Genomic DNA, 22475 nt, shown 5'->3' on the forward strand with positions numbered 1-22475 from the left:
CTTGTTTGCTTGTGTAGGTGGCTGTTGAATTGATTACTTGTGTAGGTGTCTATTGAATTGCTTGATTACTTGTTTAGGTACTTGATTGCTTGGTTACTTATGTAGGTGGCTATTGAATTACTTGATTGCTTGATTACCTGTGTAGGTGGCTATTGATTTGCTTGATTACTTGTGTAGATGTCTATTGAATTGATTGCCTGTTTAGGTACTTGATTGCTTGATTACTTGTTTAGGTGCCTGATTGCTTGATTACTTGTTTAGGTACTTGATTGCTTGATTACTTGTGTAGGTTCCTGATTGCTTGTTTAGTTACTTGATTGCTTGATTACTTGTTTAGGTACTTGATTGCTTGATTACTTGTGTAGGTTCCTGATTGCTTGTTTAGGTACTTGATTGCTTGATTACTTGTTTAGGTACGTGATTGCTTGATTACTTGTGTAGGTTCCTGATTGCTTGATTACTTGTGTAGGTGCCTGATTGCTTGATTACTTGTGTAGGTGCCTGATTGCTTATTTAGTTACTTGATTGCTTGATTACTTGTTTGGGTACTTGATTGCTTGATTACTTGTTTAGGTGGTTGTTTAAGTGTGGACGTCGTACCAGTCTCTCTGAAAGACGGGTTGTTTAGGCTTGTCATCCTTCTTCCTCTTCCCCCACGGCGTGACTAGATTCTGTCTGCTTCCGCTGTTGTTGTTGTTGTTGTTGCTGTTCCTGGTGCTCGGTCTGTTGGAGAAAGAAGGAAAAAATAGATTAGAAAATAAGTAGTGCTGTAGCGGAGTTGAGGCTGCCAGAGATCGAGCAGCATCCACTTCCGCTGCTGTTGTTGTTGTTGTTCCTGGTGTTCGATCTGTTGGAGGAAGAAAGAAAATAGATAAGAAAATATGTAGTGATGTAGTGCGGTTATGCAGTAATGCGAGGACTGAATAGGGAGGCTGCCAGAGATCGAGCAGCATGGAGAGCCGTCATTAGGTGTTTGGGTAAGAAAGAAATAGATTAGAAAATATGTAATGCTGTAGCGGAGTTATACAGTAATGCAAGGATTGAACATGGAGGCTGCCAGAGATCGAGCAGCATGGAGAGCCATCATTAGGTGTTTGGGTAAGAAAGAAATAGATTAGAAAATATGTAATGCTGTAGCGGAGTTATACAGTAATGCAAGGATTGAACATTGAGGCTGCCAGAGATCGAGCAGCATGGAGAGCCCGACATTAGGTGATTAAGGCCAACGCGTGCAAGCTTGTTGGAGCCTTTATAAACGAATATCTGTTGGCGTGAGAGTAAGTGTGCTACAGAAAGGGACTTAGAGCGTTAGAGGGTACTACTGTGTTGCAAAGAGAATACAGAGATATATGGAGAATACAGAGACAGAGAAAGTACAGATGTCATAAATGACTTTGTGTCACAAAAGACTGTGTAGGTTCCTTTGTGATTGAGTTATATATATATTTTAGATTTGTGGACGAGCGGTTTTTATATCTTGGAGTAGCTTCCCATTTGTCATGTAGTGACAGGAGAGGTAAAGAATAGTATGGGACTATTTTTATTTGTCTTGGAAATATTAACAAGTCTCTCACACAGAGCGTAAGTATAGAGTCCCGTCCCGCTATCTATCTCTCTGTCTCTCTCTCTCTCGAATTGCCAAGCCCTTCTCACTGTGACCTGTCGCTTCTAAGGCCTGTCTCCTTCTGAGCTTTCTTTCCTAAATTCTGGTGAAACAGGAGACGTATCACAGGGAGAGAATACAGAGGCAGAAAGAGGTGTAGAGTGTAACAAAGAGAATGGAGACAGAGAGAGGTATAGAATGTTACAAAGAGAATACAGAAACAGATATATACAGAGGAGGAGGGAGGTATAGTGTGTTGCAAAGAAAATACAGAGACGAGAGAGATAGTACAGAGGCAGAGGGAGGTATAGAATGTTACAAAGAGAATACAGAAACAGATATATACAGAGGAGGGAGGTGTAGTGTGTTACAAAGAAAATACAGAGACAGAGAGAGAACACAGAGGCAGAGGGGGGTATAGGGTGTTCCCAGATTGTGTTTTGCTGGTGTTGCCTTTGAACTGCTAGCATGAGACAAAACTGGGGTTACTGGGGACATTTTTTGGTGTTGGAAGAGAATTGTCAGCGGTTGTAGAGTTAGCGAGATATTGTTTTAAAAAATGGAGGTGACAGGAGGAACTTGTGGTCTTAGAAGAGATTTTAAAAGGGTTACAGGGTAGTTGAGAGGTAGATTGTTAGCAAAATAGGGATTGCATGAGGAATTTTTAGTGTTAGAAAAGAATTATGGAGTATTGCAGAGGTTTATTGAGATGTTGATCGTCTTTACTCAAGGAGAGATTTCTTGTGTGTTTCAGAGGGTAGGTAGGAGGATGGTGGACTGCAGGAGGAGTGCACCCTTAGCCTGCAGTCCACTGGGTTCATATTCAGTTGAGCTTGGGGCTTGAACTAGCGCCTTATTACTATACTCCTTTCAACTGCACTTGGCCCAGGTTTTCGTCTTTTTGCAGCTTATTTCACGTAGCTCAGTGGCGGAAGAATTCAGTACTGTGGCTCTACATCCTTTCCATAGCTCTTCTTCGTGACTAGGATCATATTCGAATGCTAATCTATTGTCGCACCTCGGCACGGAAGATGGAGATGTGGCAGTTTTTGGCCAAGTTAAAGTAAAAGGAGTATACAATCCTTTTAGAATCATATGACAAAGATCCACAATCTCCTTCAGCTTAGTCGATGGCCAGGCTTAAGTCAGATTGGAATATAAATTTGACTAGTTATGAGAGTAGGTCAGTTTTGTCAGATGAAAATAAACAGAGTATATGATAATAGTCTATCCATCTATCTATTGCCAGACGCCTTAATCCCGTTAGGGGTGGCCACAAACAAATCGCCTCCATGTCACTCTGTCCCCTGCCATGTCATTGCCCTGCTCCCAGCTTACACCCTCTCTCTCATATACCTCTCCACTCCATCCCTCCATCTCATCCTTAGCCTCCCCCTCCACCTCACACACATACACTCTCCTTGTCAGTCCCTCACTCTCCATCCTCCCCAATAATATTCCTTTCCATCCCAACAGAATCCACACCGAGGAACTGGGACCCATCCTGACCATCCACACCCTCGACATAGGCTCCATGTGGATAGATGTTTTCCGACCATACCACCAGCCTCCCACATACACCCACACCGAGCTCTGTTCTCCCCATGGAATTGTGCCCCTGAGTTTAGATGCAAGGAGTCGACACGCAACCTTCACTTCACCCATGTCAGGTTGGGTATAGGGCAGTCAAGGAATAGTATCAGCTATTGTCATTTGGCTTTTGGTGTTTGTATGCAGGTTTGTTTGGAGAAAGAGAGAGAGATAGGATTGGAGGAAAGGTAAGATTAGACTTAACGTTTGTATGCAGTTTGTGTGGGTACTGTAATTCCTGCTCCGGTATTAGAGAGAGAGAGAGAGAGAGAGAGAGAGAGAGGAGGAAGGATAGATTAGATGGATAGATAAAAAGGTAGAGAGAGAGAGAGAGAGAGAATTGGATTAAAGATAAGATAGATGGGTAGATAGACAGGTAGACTCACTAGGATAGACTGTACTCTTTTATTGCTGGATGTAATGTGTCAGCAAGAGAGTATAAAGAAAGGATTACAGCATTACACAGTGCTTACAGGGGTTAATTGCAAGGGATTTAGGGTACAAAGGCTAATTACAGTGTGCTTCATGCTCCTTTGAAATTACAAGGCAAAATATTAGGGGTTAGAGAAGGGTTGTTTGATGGTTGTGGTTTTGGTTGTAGTAGTGGTATTGATGATGGTAGCAGCAGCAGTAGTTGTGGTAGTAGTACAGTAGTAATAGTAGTGGTAGTAGTACAGTAGTAATAGTAGTGGTAGTAGTAGTTGTTGTTGTAGTAGTAGTAGAAGTAATAGTAGTAGTGGTGTTGGCGATAATTCTTCTTTTCGTATTATTATTATTATTATTATTATTATTGTTATTATTATCATTTTTATTATTTAGTTGTGGCGGTGGTGATGGTGGTAGAAGTGGTAGTAGTTATGGGGTAGTAGTCATGGTGCAAGTGGTGGTGGTGGGAGTCACAGAAATTCACCTTTTTCTGAAAAGTTCAAAGGTGAGAAAGTCATTATTCTCTCTCTCTCTCTCTCTCTCTCTCTCTCTCTCTCTCTCTCTCTCTCTCTCTCTCTCTCTCTCTCTCTCTCTCCCCTGCTACTGCTGCTACTACTACTACTACTATTACTAGTTACTACTACAACAGCTACTACTACTACTACTACTACTACTGTGGTGCTTCGAACTTGTCAATAATTACGTCATAATAGTAACTGATATACAGTACCCATAGTAATAGAAAAACAGTAACGACCAGATTTATGGAAAGTTATCACGACAGGGTCACGAGAGAGAAAGAATTACCAGTTACGGCAGAGAGAGAGAGAGAGAGAGAGAGAGAGAATTACCAGTTACGGCGTGGAGAGAGAGAGAGAGAGAGAGAGAGAGAGAGAGAGAGAGAATTACCAGTTGCGGTGTGGAGAGAGAGAGAGAGAGAGAATTACCAGTTACAGCGTGGAGAGAGAGAAAGAGAATTACCAGTTACGGTGTGGAGAGAGAGAGAGACCAGTTAAGGCTTGGAGTGTCGACTGTAGGTACGCGTTACATAATAAACAGTTGAAAAAAAGTGTACTGATTTATTGACAAAGTAATGTGAGAAGAAACTCTGATTATTCTTTATTTTCCTGATTTTGTCCCGTTTTTAAAGAAGGATGTGAAAAATAACTAAATGTCCTTTATCTTTGGTTAATAAGCTCATAGTACGTAAGCCGTATGTAATGTTCAGTATATTTACATGCAGAGAGGTGAAGGAAAGAGGAGGACAAGGAGGAGGAAGAGAGAAGAAAATTGAAGGAAAAGGAAGAGAAAGAGGACGAAGATTGAAGAGGAAGGAGGGAAGGAAGAGAGAAGAAAATTGAAGGAAAAGGAAGAGAAAGAAGACGAAGATTGAAGAGGAAGGAGGGAGGAAGGAAGAGTGAGAAATGCAAGAAGGAAACCAGGAACAGAAGGTATGAACAGACAGAGGAAGTATTGTAATAGTTTTATCCCCAGGTCTATATAAAAGTGAACAGTGGATTGCAGACTGAAATTACTCCTCCCTAGAAATAAATATAAATGGGGAATAGGTACGAATGTGGCTCCAAAAATGTGATCACCAGGCATTTTTGGTAAATTTTAAGTTTTGGATAGACTAGGGTGTGTGTGTGTTTTTTTTTTACATACCTAACTTATCTAGCCACCTAAATTACCGTAGTTTATCTAACCTTGACCAACAGCTAAGTAAAACTAAGCAAACCTGACCTAACTTAACCTAACCTATCTAACGTAGAATCATCTAACCTTCTGTAATCCAACTAAACAAAACAGCAAAATTAATATAACCAACCTTACCCTGTATTTAACTAAACTTACCTAAACCAAAACATCCATCCATCCAACCATCATCCAATCCTACATCGCCCCACGAGGAGCGCAGGAGCCCTGGGCCAGGCAAATGGTCCCGACATTTAAGATGAGAGTGCAAAACTAGTAAAACCTCACTTACCGTAATAAAAGTAAGTGTAACCTAACTCACCCTAATCTAACTAAACCAAAGCCGACCAGAATTAACCAAGGGGTGTAACTGAGACTAATATTTTTTTCCCCTGCTTATTAACGAACCATCTTGCAACACACAACCCTCCTTCATATCTCCTGTTACACACATACTTCTCGAAATTTAAAACAGGTGACGCATAAAAATCACATAATGATTGTGCGTTTCCCGCCAAAAATTTGGATTAGCATAATGAGTTTTTAGACATATTCCTGTCACCACTTTATTGTCATACATATTGTAGGACCTTTAAAAATGAATGGGATTGGAAGCAGTTATTGTTCATTCGTTTGTTCATTTCGTATCGTGTATAAAGGCTCCAACATGCTTGCATACAGCGGCCTTGGTCACCTCATGGCGGCTCTTCGTACTGCTCGATCTCTAGCATCTTTTATTCAGTCCCTTAATGCAGAGTTACCTGGCCCCAAGTCTTTTTCAGTATTTATTAATTTAGCATAGGTTAAATGTTGTTAGATTAGGAGGATAGATTTGTAAACATGTTAGTATCTGATAAAGTTAAATGTTAGATTGGGTAAGAATGTCATGTTTGATTAATAGTTAGACTAAGAATAGATTAGGTGAGGATAGAATAATTGTTTGTTTTGTTAGGTAAGGAGGATAGATTGTTAAATAGGTTAGCATCTGAGTAAGTTAAACGTTAGGCTGGGTTTGAGTGTCATGTTAGATAAATACTTAGATAAAGGTAGAATAGATTAGGTCAGGACAGAATCGGTGTGCTTCAGTATTGATAGATAAGGAGGATAGATTGTTAAATAGGTTAACTTCCGATAAGGTTAAATATTAGTTTGGGTTTAAATGTCTTGTTTGATTAATAAATAGACTAAGGATAGTTTAGGTGAGGATAGAATCAATGTTTCAATTTTGTTAGATAAGGAGGATTGATTGTTTAATAGGTTAGCATCGGATAAGGGTAAATGTTAGACTGGGTTAGAAGAAATCATGTTAGATACCGGTAAATATTTAGATAAAGTTAGAATAGATTAGGTGAGGATAGAGTCAGTAGGTCTCAGTTGTAGAATGTATGCATGATTTTTCTATATTTTTCAGTGTGTTTTTTAAGTTTGTATATCTGTAAATTAAGTTTCATGTCAGTGTCCCTTAACAGTTGATATGAAAATGGTACTTGGATTTTTGAAAGAGGATAAAACATAGTATTTAAAAATCTTAGTTTATTTTTTATTTACTTATTTTATTTGTGCATTTATTTCTTTTGTGTTTACTTCTTTTATTTGTGTATTTATTTTATTTCTTTTATTTGTGTATTTATTTTTTTATTTTGTATTTATTTATTAATTTAATTTGTGTATTTTTTATTTCTTTTGTGTATTTTGTATTTCTTAAATGTATTTATTTCTTTTATTTGCATTTATTTTTTACTTTTATGTCTTTATTTTTTATTTTTGCGTAGAGGAAAGCTTGAAAGGTGAAATTTAATAATTGTACATAAGGGAAGATGGCATGAATTGGTGGGAAGTGTTGGTGATGAGTGATAGCTGAAAGAGAAGAATGGTTATAAGGATAATAATAATGATAATAATAATACAGTAATAATAATGACCAGTGAACCATAATAACCATCATTATCATCATCGTTATCTAATCCTTTGTTGCCCCATGAGGAGCGTAGGAGCCTGGGGCTAGGCAAGTTGGTCCTGACATTTAAGATAAGTGACCATCCTCACTCATCCCTGAGTGGCATTACGTGAGCAGTAAACCCCAACCGCCCCTTGGATATAAACTTGCATAGGCTCAGTCTTCATTGGAGCGCCGTAATTACCCACTAAACCACCAGGTGCCCATTATTTGGTTATATGGTTACCACCCAGCGTAGTACATGGCTTGCTGGTGTACAGGAAACTATTTGGTAGCGTAGTACATGGCTTGCTGGTGTACAGGAAACTATTTGGTTTGTCACACAGTGAAGAGTCACCCATAGGCAGAAGGAAGAGGAAAGATTAAAGGAAGGAAAGACAGAAGAGGAAGGAAGAGAGGAAGGGCAGTCACCTGAGAGCAGCACTACATCGAGTGAGTGGATGGTGAGTGCCTCCCACCTACCACCTAATAATAATAATAATAATAATAATAATGACTCAGCATTGTATTTCAGTAGCAAAGTTGGGGTGCAGATCTGAGAATATGAACATGAAAGAAAAAGGAAAGAAGAAGAAAGTTAAAAGAAGACCCAACAGTGTCCAGTGAAATGGTCATACTTTAAGCCCTTCGGTGTGTGTGTGTGTGTGTGTGTGTGTGTGTGTGTGTGTGTGTGTGTGTGTGTGTGTGTGACTAGGCTAGGATGCGGCAGTGATAGTTGTAGTAGTTGTGGCAGTAGTAGTACTAGTAGTTGTAGTAGTAGTGTTAGTTGTTGTAACAGTAGTAGTAGTAGTAGTTGTAATAGTAGTACTGTAGTAGCTTTGTAGTAGTTGCAGTAGTAGTAACAGCTGTAGTAGTAGTTGTTGTTTTTTTTTTTAGCCCCGGGTTCATCTGAGGTTGAAATCAGTGTACTTCAGGCTTAAACTGGCCTCACACAATCCACCATCCGCTTTTGGGGGGATAGGGAGGGAACTGAGGGACCTTTGTATAACTGGGCAGTGGAGCCACCACGTGAAGGCGTCCCTAAAGTGCAATAGCCAGAATATTCAATCCCTGCAGCATTATACCAGATTGCATAGGAAGCATTGGAGCACCTCATCAATAGCGATATATTATGCATTCACACCCTTGCAGTCTATTGCACGCTGTATTGATGGTTTTAACATCGACGTGGTTTGCATCAATAACATGTAAAGGGATACTGAGGTGTGTATTGTGCTGAATGTGTTAGGAAAGGAAGAGGTATTACAAAATAGCCAGTCCTACTGAAAAAACAAACCTGCCTACTCTACTTATATTCATCCCTTGCTTGCTTGCTTGCTTCCTTCCTTGCTTCCTTCCTTCCTTCCTTCCCACCCTCTCACCCTCCTTCCCTCCCTCCCTCTTTAGAGTTCATAGAATCGAGTAGATGACAGTATGAATTATTAACACAGACTAGAGTACGTACTCATACTGACATAACATGCGAGTACATACCTACATAACTGTTCATACATAGTGACAAATGCATCATCTTAATCTGTCCATCCATCCAATCAAATCGGCAATTATTCGTCAGTTGAACCATCCATCCATTCATCAATTCATCCATTCATTCATTCACTAGGGCGTCTGATATGTGGGGGAGGCAAGGAAGGCAATTGCCTCCCTGAATTTTTCATGAGGGGGGTAAACAGTGTTTTTGCCCCTATATCTTGTCGTGATCTCATTACATATACGTTGTAAGTTATGGAGCACTAAAAAGAACACGAATACTTATGCTATGGTATGTTGTTAGCACACGAGTCTGTTATAATCTGTCCAGCTGAAATAATAGAGGATGGTATATTAGTTTGTAGGATAGCCATCTTTTATATGGTGAAGAACCTGAAGATAAATGTGAGGGTGATGCCTGGATAGATGCAGCATAATTAGGTACTTAACATTTCTAGGTCTGATACATCATCCCCTTTGGCAACTTCCTCCAAGGGATGCCCACATGGCACAAGAGCCTCAAGTTATTGTTCTTTAAATGTGTGCCCCTCACATCCTGATCTCTGTATTCCCCTCCTGTTACATCTCATCTGTATTCTTCAACTCAGTCCTTCCAACATGGATTCCTGTTTCACCATCATTGAAAATTTTAATCTCATATACTGCATTCACAAGTTCTTCCATCCATATCTGCATCTATATCAGTCTCTCTGTCTCTCTGGCCATTTGTCTGTCTCCAACTAACCAGTCATGTGTTAATCCATCCAACGTACTTACCTACCTACCTACCTGCCAGCCTTGATGCCTACCACCTAATCATCCATCCATCCCTCCATGTAGTATTGGGCGTGTTATTGATGGGGGTATCGCGTGCTTTAATTCAAGACGCGAGTTACCCAAACCCACCCACGTGTTACCCAAGCTGAACCAGATTATCACCAGGTTGAACCATCCCCACCACAACTACTACCTCCACCACAACCACCACTTCCACCACAACTACCACCTCCACCACAACCACCACCTCCACCACAACTACCACCTTCACCACAACCACCACCTCCACCACAACCACTACCTCCATCACTTCCACTGCCACATCTGATTGCACATTATCACGACTACAAGTACCCTCATCACTACCACAAATACTGTCATTCACCACAACTTTCACCTCTACCAGCATAACTATCACCTACCAACAGTCAAAACTGCCACCACACCGCCCTCACTATACCACCACCTACCACAGCTACCATCATCCTTACCACAGGCACAACTAGCACCACCACCACCACAACTACCACCGCTAACGACAACAACCACCACCAACCACAGCTACCACCATCACCACCACAGCAACCACCACCAACCAAAACTAGTACCACAAACTACACCTACCACCACCAATACCACAACTACCACCACCAACCACAACTACCGCTATCCCAACTACCAGCATCCCCATTTCCACAACAACCACAGTTTTTAATTCAGAACTTGTCGGGGAAAAAACACGTGGTCAGAAGCTAAACAAATCCTTTTAAAAATGGCTGAAAACATGGCGTGGGAAACAGCTGATCGGCATGTAAACAAACGCACGTGCTCGGGATGTCAACAGAGCTTTAGCATGAGTTAGTTGTAGTGTTTATAGACATCTTCTAACGAATAAGTGTTTGCGTTCCTACTTACCTACTTGTGTGTATTTCTTTATCGGCCTACCTACCTCCTACTTACATATCTTGGCCACATACCTATACCTACTTACACATACCTGCTTACCTACCTACGTGTTTACATATTTGTCAGTTCTTCTGCCTACCTGTCGTCTACTTACCGATTTGCAAAACACACGCCACCTATCTACTTACCTTCCAACCTAGCCACTCTTATATCTACTTACATATTATAAGGAAACAGGTGGTAGCTAACTCCAAAATATATAGATTATTTAGGAACGCAACCATCCATCCATCCTTCCTTCTTTCCTTCCTTCCTTCCATCCGTCCATCCATCCATCCATCCTTTCCTTCCATCCATCCATCCATCTTTCCATCCATCCATCCATCCTTCCTTCCTTCCTTCCATCCATCCATCCTTCCCTCTATCCATCCATCCCTCCCTCCATCCATCTTTCCATCTATCCAACCACCAGTCATACCATCTGTTCTTGTATCTATCAGTATTTTTGTCTGTACAGGCTATCAAAATCTCCATTATTCATATTTCAGTTAACGATGAACAGCGATAGTGAAAAATAATTACTCTAAAAAATACCTCCATTATTAATCATTAAATCTGGCTCGTGTAAGAGATCGGAATCATTCGTATTCTCGCCAGTTCTCGCTTTATTTTTTATCTTCCCGCCATTTCTGAATCATTTGTATTCTCGCAGTTTCTCGCTTTTTCCCGGGATTTCCGAGATAAGAAAGAAGGATATCCCGATTTTATTATTTATTTATTTATTTATTTAGAGTTTGGGAATATAGGATTTTTTAACCCCTTATCTCCGTATGGTGTATTTTTCATTGTAAGGTATGGTATTTCTAGACATGTTTATTCGCCTTAGAAGAGCGTTTTCGAATTGAAGGGGGAGGTGGCGGCCGGGTGGTTAGAGACGTTTGTTGTCTGAAATTAATTGAGTTCAGTCCTAGGCTACGGCAGGTAACGTTTTATCTGAATTTCGTTAAAGCAGGCATAACTGATTTTTCACAAATCGCCATCGGCATGCCCTAAAAACACCTCTGCGATTACTATCATACCGGTCCTGAATTAGACAGCTGTAGCATTTAATGATTATGAATAGTGGGTGTTAATGACCAAGTGGTGAAATGTCAAAGTGTGTGGCACATTGGAGGACTGCTAGGCCCAAGGGAACGGACTCTTTAGCCTTTGTCCAGTCAGACATTATCTGTCTATCTATTGCCAGACGCCTTAATCCCGTAAGGGGTGGCCGCAAACAAATCGCCTCCATGTCGCCCTGTCCCCTGCCATTTCATTGCCCTGCTCCCAGCTCACACCCCCCTGTCTCATCTCAACCTTGACTTCCCTCTCCCCCCCTCCACCTCAGTCACATACTGTACACTCTCCTCGTCAGTCTTTCATTCTCCATCCTCTCCACATGGCCAAACCACCTTAATGTGTTTCGCCTAACGCTTCCTATCACATCCACATCCACACCACAACGCTTCATAAATAATACATGAATAAATGAATAAAGAGCTTTCGTCGCCATTACCCTTTTCAGTACTTTGACGTCAATTTTCCTCAATTCTTGGTGCCCTTATTGTTTTGAAATAATTATAATGCTGGCAGTTCATAAAAAATTCTCGGCATAAACTTTTTCAGTACGAGTGTCTTCTGAGTTGACCAGACACATTTGCTGTAGTGAGGATGATGTATAGACGCATTTGCTGTAGTGAGGATGATGTATAGACACATTTGCTATAGTGAGGATGGTGTAAGTGTGGAAGTGACGCCTTCATGTGGTGGCATTGTTATAACATCAGCTCATCTGTTCGCTTACAAAAACTTCCCGCAACCATTTCCCTGTCCCGTGGGAGAGAGAGAGAGAGAGACAGACAGACAGAGATGGTGGATCGAAGGAGAGGAAACTTAAACCTGCAGTCCACTGGGTTTACGTTTCAGATAGCAAGTCATGTATGAGACAGCCCTAGCTTGTATTCAATGTGGACGATGGGTGTTAGCGCCGAAGTGGTGACATGTGTAGGTGTATGGTACTTAGAACTGCTGAATCCTAGAGAACGGGCTTTGAAACCCATGCCCAGAGTCTTACACAAAAATAAATAATACAATAAATAAAATATATATAACTTGAGGCCACACTAAAAGCTACACCACGGATATAATAAAAAAAATAAATAAACGCTCTGTGGCTAATGGGGTTAATTGTGGCAGTATTTCAAATTCTTGGCGGGAAAACGGTGCAAAGAATGTGTGTTGTGGCGACGCTCACGCCATGTTGAGGGCAGCGGTGGAATTCGTTGTGGTTTATGCGATTATGGTGTTATTTTGTTTATAGTGTTGTGATGCTGTTTATCTATGGTGTTATTTATTTAGGGTGTTATTTATGGTTTTTATTTGTGGTGATTTATTTTTGGAGTTATTGATGGTGTTGTGGTGTTATGTTTACCTCTCTTTTGACACAAGCGTTTGAATTGGATTATTAATTTTAGCTTATTATTCCCATATGATTTTTTGAAGATTAGGGTAGATTATTATTATTATTATTATTATTATAGTATTATTAGTACTGTATTATTATTACCGAAGGAGTTAAACGTGACCTCTACATTTTACCTCGGTAGATGCACGTTTATGACTATTATTATTATTATTATTATTATTATTATTATTATTATTACTGGAGAGATTAAACATGGCCTTCTCTGCCTTTTATAAGTGAAAGCACTTTGAATTCTTAGCTGTATGTTTGTATTTATTTAACTCGTGTTGACCTCTTGCTTTCTGGTAGCAGGAAAATGTGTATGCAGTAATGGTGAGAAATTTAAAGTGACGCAGAAGGTGGAAGATATTAGAAGTATACATTAAAGTGAGCGAAAATTGATGAGAGAGAGAGAGAGAGAGAGAGAGAGAGAGAGAACGTAGAATAATTGCCTTAATTACCTTTTTATTTATTCATTTTCTTCTGCCTCTTGGGACGACACGTGCAGTAATTAAGAATGACGCTCTCTCTCTCTCTCTCTCTCTCTCTCTCTCGTGCCTGGCAAGTTTTTATTCCTTTGAGTCCAGTTACATCCTTTATTGTTTTATTCTTGCTGTGTTTATCTGTTTGTCTGTATCTGTCCGTTTATAGCTAGACGGTAATGCTGGAAAGGGATGGCCACAAACAAATCACCTCCATGGCACCCTGTCCTCCATTAGGCTGCCTTTTCTCCAACCCACACCCCTCCCTCATCCATATACCTCTCCTGTATTTTATTCCGCTTTGGGAAGACCTCATAATTATAGTGATGGCGTTAATGAAGGGAGGGGGGAAGTGAGTTGGGGGGAGGGCAGTCAGTTGGTGGGTGATAGAGCAACTTGGAGGCGTTTTGTCTCCGGACACCCTTTGCGGGATTAGGGCGTCGGGTTATAGATAGATAGATAGATAGTAAATGAAGGCTAAAGCTGAAATTCTCGTCGGTTAGGAAAGCTTTCATATACATCTTCCTAGCACTTTATTTACGTTATACTGCTTGTGGCGATATTAGAAGGATTTACGTAACACGGGAAAGTTAAATGTAATAAAAAAAATCGCTAAGGAGAATGTTAGGGAGCAGCTCGTGGCGATATTGGAAGGATTTATGTAGCACAGGAAAGTAAGGTGTAATAAGCAAAATCGGGAAGGAGAATGTGTTAGGGAGCTTCCTTCGACGATTCAGGCCTACATTGCACTTCTCGAATTTGAAAGTTCCGTTAATATAATAAAATTTAGATTAGGTTAATGACTGAAGATAAGATGGAGGGATGGAGTTGAGAGGTATAAGAGAGAGGGGGTGTGAGGTAAGGAAGGACAGAGCAATGGCGGGAGACAGAGGCGACATGGGGGGGATTTGTTTGTGACCTCCCTTTATGGTATTAAGGCGTTTGGCTGTAGATTAATAGATAGAGACGTTACTGGATTGAAAGGCTGGAGTTAAACCATCGTTACACCCATATCCACTAACCCACAGTACAGTGCCAGTCTTATCACAATCTAACACCCCCGTCAATCCCTACTACTCTTGACCGTCCTAGCCCGTCCCGCCCAGCCTCTCCACCCACCCACCCCACCCTGTTCGTGCATGTTAGTCAGAAGGTAAACAAAACCACGTGCTCAGGATGTCAAATAAGGAAAAACATATGGCGGAAAAAACAGCTGATCTTAATGTAAACAAACCCTCGTGCTCTCGGGAAAAATGCGGGGAAAACAGCTGATTAGAACGTAAACAAAACCACGTGCTGAGGATGCCAAAATAAAGGGAAAAATATGGCGGGAAAAAACAGCTGATTGGAATGTAAACAAGACCACGTGCTCAGGATGTCAGAAAGGATATTTGTAAATAATGTGTGACGTATATAAGCGACATGTTGCAATATACATCAGTAATTTTAAAATCAGTGTGAAAGGGGAAATAGTGGGGGAGTGAAAGATAGGAATAATAGATTGTTGGTGGAGAAGAGAGAAATTGAGGAGATGGCAGGAGCACTTTGAGGATTTGTTGAATGTAGAGAGTGAGAGCAGTGCGAGTATAAGTGGTTGGGGAACGGCTGGGAGAAGAAGAGATGAGAGAAGGGAGGAAGAGATCAGTAGGGCTGAAGTAGTGGAAGCAATGAAGAAGATCAAGTTGGGAAAGGCCCCAGGAATTGATGGAGTGTGTGGTGAAATGCTGAGGTATGGGGGTGAGATTGTTGTGGAGTGGATATGGAAGTTGTGTAGATTAGCTTGGGAAGAGGGAAGGGTTCCAGAGGACTGGAAATCAGGTATAATTGTTCCTTTATACAAAGGAAAAGGGGAGAGAGAAGTATGTGGTAACCATAGGGGTATTTGCCTTCTAAGTGTGACTGGTAAAATATATGGTAGAATACTCATTGATAGGGTTAGGCATATGACAGAGGAGCTAGTTGGAGAAGAACAAGGGGGATTTAGGAAGGGAAAAGGGTGTGTAGATCAGATATTTGTTCTAAGATGTTTAGTGGAGAAGTATCTAGAGAAGGGAAGGAAAGGTGTATGCTGCCTTCATGGACTTGGAGAAAGCTTATGACAGAATAGATAGGCAAGGTATGTGGAAGGTATTAAGAATATATGGAGTGGAGGGGAAATTGTTGAGTGCTGTGAAGAGTATGTACGAAGGAGCTAGGGCTACGGTGCGAGTGGATGGTGAGCTGAGTTCTTTGATCTCAATGTGGGACTGAAACAGGGTTGTGTTATGTCTCCATGGCTGTTTAATATATACATGGATAGGGTTGTAAAGGAGGTGCAGGGTAGGGCAGTGGATGTGGGGGTGGCTCTGATGAATGAGGGTGAGATTTGGAAGATTCCGGTGTTGCTGTTTGCTGATGACACAGTATTGTTGAGTGAAGATGAATGGGAGTTGCGAGGTTTGGTGAATGGATTTGGGACAGTGTGTAGGAGGAGGAATCTGAAAGTTAATGTAAACAAGAGTAAAGTTATGGTGTTTGAGAGGAATGAAGTCACAGAGTGTGCAGTGAGGTTGGAAGGTGAGGATATGGAGAATGTGAGTGCATTCAAGTACTTGGGTAGTGTGATGAGTAAGGATGGAACTTTGGGGGATGAAGTGCATGAAAGGGTACAGCAGGGAAGGAAGGTTGTTGGTTCACTGAAAGCAGTGATGAGAAATAGGGAGGTGAGTATGGAAGTTAAGAAGTCATTGCATGATAGTATTGTGATCCCTACCCTGACATATGGAAGCGAGGCATGGACCTTGCAAGAGGGGAACAAGTCAAGAGTGAGAGCAGTGGAAATGAGTTACTTGAGAGGAGCATGTGGAGTGACGTGGAGGGACAGGTTGATGAATGAAGAAGTGAAGGAACGCTGTGGGGTGGATGTGGATGTGGTTGAGAAGATTAGGAGAAATACACTGAGGTGGTTTGGACATATGGAGAGAATGGAGAATGAAAGACTGACTAAGAGGGTGTATGTAGGTGACGTGGAGGGAGGGAGAGGGAGGGGTAGTCCGAGGATGAGGTGGAGGGATGAAGTTGAGAGGTATATGAGGGAGGGGGGGTGAGTTGGGGGGAGGGTAGTCAAATGGTGGGTGATAGAGTGACTTGGAGGCGTTTTGTCTGCGGCCACCCTTTGCGGGATTAGGGCGTCGGGCTATAGATAGATAGAATTTTAAAATATTTTGAACTAGCCTATATTGTATATGAGGGAATATGATTCGTAGATATATAACACTTAGATATATAATTGAACGAAAAAAAGCATTATATATATTATTTTTGAACAGCTTATTGCCATGCCAGTTTTATTTTCTTTATGTACAGTTTGGATTTGGAAATACTGTGGGTGAATTTAGAGAGAGAGAGAGAGAGAGAGAGATTGTTAATGCTCCTTCACCTTGTTCTTGATCTTCCTAATATTTTTTCCTTGACGCACACACGCACACACACACACACACACACACACACACACACACACACACACACACACGCACGCAGAGCCTACACAAAACTTGCACTCAAAATTCTCTCTCTCTCTCTCTCTCTCACACACACACACACACACACACACACACACACACACACATACATAAATCTTATAAACATGGTAGAGAGAGAGAGAGAGAGAGAGAGAGAGAGAGACCTTATAGGAAATCCATGCATACCGATACTTACCTGCCCTGTGGTGCCTACTTACTTTCCAACCTACCTACCTGCCTACCTACATTCCTTACCTACCCACCAGCCTTACGTACCTGCCTACCTACCTTCCTTCCTTCCTTCCTTCCTTACCTTCCTTCCTGCCTAGTTTCGTACTACTACCTTCCTACTTGCCTACCTACCTACCTAAACTGCCTGCCTGCCTACCTACTTACCCTCCTGACTCTGCCTGCCAGCCTGCCTGCTTGCTTATCTACCTACGTACCTACCTACCTACCCACCTTACCTACCTACCTACCTACCTATCTACCTACCTACCACCCTACATACATGCTTGCTTATCTGCATGCTTAGTTACATACTTACCAACCTACCTACATTACTTACCAGTCTACCTACCGACCAGCCTTCGTACCTACCTACTTACCTGCCTGCCTGCCTACCTACCTACCTACCTACCTACCTACCTACTTACTTGCCTGCCTACCTACCTACTTACCTGCCTACCTACCTCCCTACTTTCATACATAATACCAAAATTCGTTCTAAGAGAGAGAGAGATCCAAGAATATATATAGAGTTGTTGCTGTGCGTTGTTTTATAGGTGGGTAAGTAGGCAGGTAAGTAGATAGACAGGTAGGTTGTTTGGTTAGTGATTAGGTAGGTAGGCATGTGGGTAGGTTAGTAAGTAGCTGGATAGTTTGGTTAGTAGGGTGGTAAGTACATAAGTGTAGGTAGGTAGATTGGTGGATAGGTAGGTAGGGAAGTAAGTAGGCATGTGGATAGTAGAGTGGTGGTTAGGTAGGTAGAGTAAGTAATTGGGTTTGTAGGTAGGTAGGTAGGTAGATGAATTGGTTGAGTGGATAGGTAGGTAAGTAGATAGGTATTGGAGAGAGTGTTGGGTAGGTAGGTAGATGGAAGGGTCGGTAGGTAGGTAAGGAGGTAGGTCCTGTAGACAGGTAAGTTGGTAGGTAGGAAGGTGTGGTGGTGTGTAGGTGGGCTTTGTAAGTACTCTCTCTCTCTCTCTCTCTCTCTCTCTCTCTCTCAGTAATTAAATTCTGCCATTATCCCTAATTTTCTTCATTACCTTAACACAAAGGGAGAGAGAGAGAGAGAGCCACGTATTCCCTGCGTGTTCAGACTGGAGTTTAGAAAAAAATTATGTTTCTGCCAAAATATTCTCTGCAAGACTAAAAAATAAAAAATAAAAAAGCCGATCACACCAAAATATTTTCCCGCGTATAGAAAGGTCCATCAGAATTAAAGATACGCATATGTGTGAGAGAGAGAGAGAGAGAGAGAGAGAGAAATCCTGAGTACTGCTTATATTTTTACAAACAAAATAATCACTAACTTTACCACACACATTCTCTCTCTCTCTCTCTCTCTCTCTCTCTCTCTCTCTCCAGGGTAAACAAATGACTCGCACATTTTTGGCGGGAAACTTTGGCGGGCTTTTTCGCGGGGGGGGGAAGGATGTGTTTAAATATTTACGAGATTCAATAGTTCTTTTTTGGGCTTCAGCGGATTTTTTTTTGGGGGGGAGGGGGAGAAAGATTTTATTTGCCTCCGTCCGAAATTTTTCTCCACGCTTTTTTCTTTTTCTTTTTCGGTTTGTTGGTGTGTTTGAGGGAGCTTTTGGTGGAGTACTTTCTGTGTGTGTGTGTGTGTGCGTGTGTGTGTGTGTGTGTGTGTGTGTGTGTGTGTGTGTGTGTGTGTGATCATTATCGACCTGTTTTTCCATTCATATTTTTTCCTTACATTGGGCATTGCTGGTTTTGTGTGCGTGTGTGTGTGTGTGTGTGTGTGTGTGTGTGTGTGTGTGTGTGTGTGTTCCTGGAGGCCATCGATTCCATTTCCACCTACACATGTGCTACCTTAAGACGGATTTATTACGATTCTTGGCCGCCTGTGGTTGTAAATAAGAGTACAGTACGAGAAGTCCGTAAGATTAACCACATAACCCTCTCTCTCTCTCTCTCTCTCTCTCTCTCTCTCTCTCTCTCTCGTTTCTTGCTGTCTCCATTTTTCTTGTTTTTTTTTTGCTACTACTACTACTATTACTACTACTACTACTACTACTACTATTACTACAACAACTACTACTACTACTACTACTACTATTATTATTACTACAACTGCTACCACTACTGCTGCTACTACTACAACTACTACTACTATTATTATTACAACAACAACAACAAATACTACTAGTACTACTACTACTACTGCTACTACTACTACTACTACTACTGCTACTACTACTACTACTACTATACTACAACTACTACTATTACTACTACTACATCTTCCCTAAGGTGGCAATAATAATAACCAGATTGAGGGAGGGTAAGAAACAGTGATAAGAAGCATTACAAAGAAAGTAGCTCTAGTAAAGTTAATGTGAAGCGTTTGTGTACTGTATGTTATGTATTTTCCTTATTTTGTATTTGTTTCGAAGCATATTTTTTACTTCGTTTTGCGACTTAGTATTTTATTGATCTCGTGGCCATGTAGTTTTTTTTTTCTTTTTTTTGCTGATATAGTTGTTTTGAATATATAGATTTTGACAAGGTAGCGTATCTTATGTTGTGATGACCTTGTCCTGCTTTCCTTGGCATTGGCTTCCCCTTCATATAACCCACTTCTGTATTCCCTACCACATCAATATTTCGTTCTTTAATCTTAAAATATGTAGCATAATCCATTTTAAATATCCATCCATCTGTTCAAACGCCAGATCATCCGAACGCTTAAAATAAATGAGGAAGTTTAGGGAGGCCAAGAAAGGAATCGGACAAGTTGAAGCAGTCAATATGGCGGCATTCTTTTAAATAATAGAACACCCTCCAGCCCAGCCTTCCTACACTTCACGCCCTCACGATGGAGAAAATACAGCTGGGTCTTCAAGGATTTTGTATTTTTCGCGCGTATTTTTGGTAGTTTGGGCGAATTTGGAGGAGTTCTTGTAGGTATGTAGGGAAGGATATACGTCACGAGTCAATAGTGGCCCACTCAGTAAGCGTAACAAGCAAGAATTCCCACACTCACTGGTGCTGTGGAATTCTGAACAATTTTTATCCCTCTCTCTCTCTCTCACTGTACTTCTTATTATCTGTACTCTCTCTCTCTCTCTCTCTCTCTCTCTGCTATCTGTACCTCTCTTTCTCCTGCTATATGTACTCTCTCTCTCTCTCTCTGTACCTCTCTTTCTCCTGCTATATGTACTCTCTCTCTCTCTCTCTCTCTCTCTCTCTCTCTCTCTCTCTCTCTCTGTACCTCTCTTTCTCCTGCTATATGTACTCTCTCTCTCTCTCTCTCTCACCACTCAAGATGAAGGTAACAGTAACAAACAGTACCCAGATCCAGAACCAAAGAAACGCTCCTGTTCCATCTTTTCCCCAACCTGTATAATTAAACAGTTTGCGTCAGGGTATGTTCGATCCCATTGTGGCCGAACCCTAAGAAATGTGGCGGATATTTGCGAGCTTGCGTTTACTCAGAATTCCTGTGAAAGTTGGAAAGATTTATTACTGAATGTTATCCCATGCACACACACACACACACACACACACACACACACACACACACACACACACACACACACACACACACACACAGAACCCCCCTCCCACACACACAAAGAATTCACTTGTAACGCATAAACTTAAAAAATATATATATATATATCAACGACGATGATATGATACTGTATAACAAGTGAACTTAGTCATTGATGTCACACATGCTCATATACTTTTTCTTTCATATACTACATTATGGTTTTGTGTGCGTGCGTGTGTGTGTGTGTGTGTGTGTGTGTGTGTGTGTAGCCTGGAGATACTGACCCAGCTCAATAGACTGCAATCTCCAGTCCTATCATATATCTTGGTTTACAATCTTATTCGCGTCTCCCCCAGGCAGTTATAACAAAGTTGGTGATTGGATTTTTATTGTTCTCAGGGAAGGTGTGACAAAGACCTCATAAAATCCAACGGGACCAAGCTGTGTCGCCGTTAGAAGCCAGTGATGCCTTTAAAAGCCGTTAAAAACCAGTGATGTAGCCTGCTTTGAGTGTATGTGGGTCTTTGCTGTTGCCCTCTGTCCCCCCGTTGTCAACAGAGGCATCACCGTTTGAAATTGGTGAGTATTCTGATTGGTTCTGTTTTAGAGTTGACCATGCATACTTTTTATTATTATTATTATTATTATTATTATTTATTATTATTATTTATTATTTATCACCTACTACTACTACTACTACATTACCACCACGACCACTACTATTACTACTACTACTACTGCAGCTATTATTATTATTATTATATTTACAATCGTGCATATTGTCTCCCTCATGGTACTGATTCCAATATAACCGCTTTTGTATCACATTATTATTATTATTATTATTATTATTATTATTATTAAGGATCGTGCATCTTGTCTTCCGGTACTGACTCGAATATATCGCCTTTTGTATCAAGCGTGCTGATTGGTCCTTATACAAGACTTAACCACGCCTACTTTGGAAACAAGGGTCGTGATTGGTTACCTAAAAATCAGCCACGCCTTTATTTATTTATTAAGAACTAGCCACGCCTTTTTATTTATTTATTTATTAAGAACTAGCCACGCCTGTTTATTTATTTATTTTGTAAGGAATGGTTACAGAACTTTCCACGTCAACTTGTAATTTGTTTAATTTGGCAGACTTGGTAGTACACATTTTTTTTAATTGTTTTTTTTTGGAGTCTGCATCACCCGATCATTCAGTGGGAGGGAGAGGTCTTGGTGATATGGTGTGATTGGCTTGGACACACACACACACACACACACACACACACACTCTCTCTCTCTCTCTCTCTCTCTCCCTCTCTGTCTCTCTCTCTCTCTCTGTTTAGAATAAGCATAACTAAAAACCTGTTGTCTCTCTCTCTCTCTCTCTCTCTCTCTCTCTCTCTCTCTCTCTCTCTCTCTCTCTCAGTAAATAAACAACTAAATGACCTGACCTTCGCTGTCAGTCGGTATGGCAGGAAAGATTTAAATCCTCTTTCCGTTAAGGCCGTTACGTATCCCCAAGGCCATTCAAGGGGCTTAGACTCTCTCTCTCTCTCTCTCTCTCTCTCTCTCTCTCTCTCTACTTTGGTTCATATGCCTCCCTTCCTCTACTGGTTTGCCTCCCCCCCTATCTCTCTAATTTACATTTATTCTCATAACCCCCGTTTCTTTGGTCCACCTGTCTCCCTTTCTTCGCTGGTCCCCCCCCCCCTCTCTCTCTCTTTCCAAATGCGTTGCCGGGTTGAAGGAGTTAAGAAATCATACGAAATCTCTCTCTCTCTCTCTCTCTCTCTCTCTCTCTCTCTCTCTCTTTCTCAATACGTTACC

General features: G+C 41.1%; 1 protein-coding gene across 1 annotated transcript in view; it reads right to left on the reverse strand.

The window, feature by feature from the left end:
• Positions 1-581: 581 nt before the first annotated feature.
• LOC145390631 (uncharacterized) overlaps positions 582-22475 on the reverse strand; it is a 37565-nt gene continuing 15671 nt past the window's right edge. Inside the window, exon 2 of the mRNA XM_080265425.1 lies at positions 582-711. Coding sequence (XP_080121551.1) covers positions 582-711 — 130 coding nt within the window. The remainder of the gene's footprint in view (positions 712-22475) is intronic.

The sequence above is a fragment of the Coenobita brevimanus genome, chromosome 15, assembly GCF_032717465.1.
Source record: "Coenobita brevimanus isolate Jiangsu-jjx chromosome 15, ASM3271746v2, whole genome shotgun sequence".
NCBI lineage: Eukaryota > Metazoa > Arthropoda > Malacostraca > Decapoda > Coenobitidae > Coenobita > Coenobita brevimanus.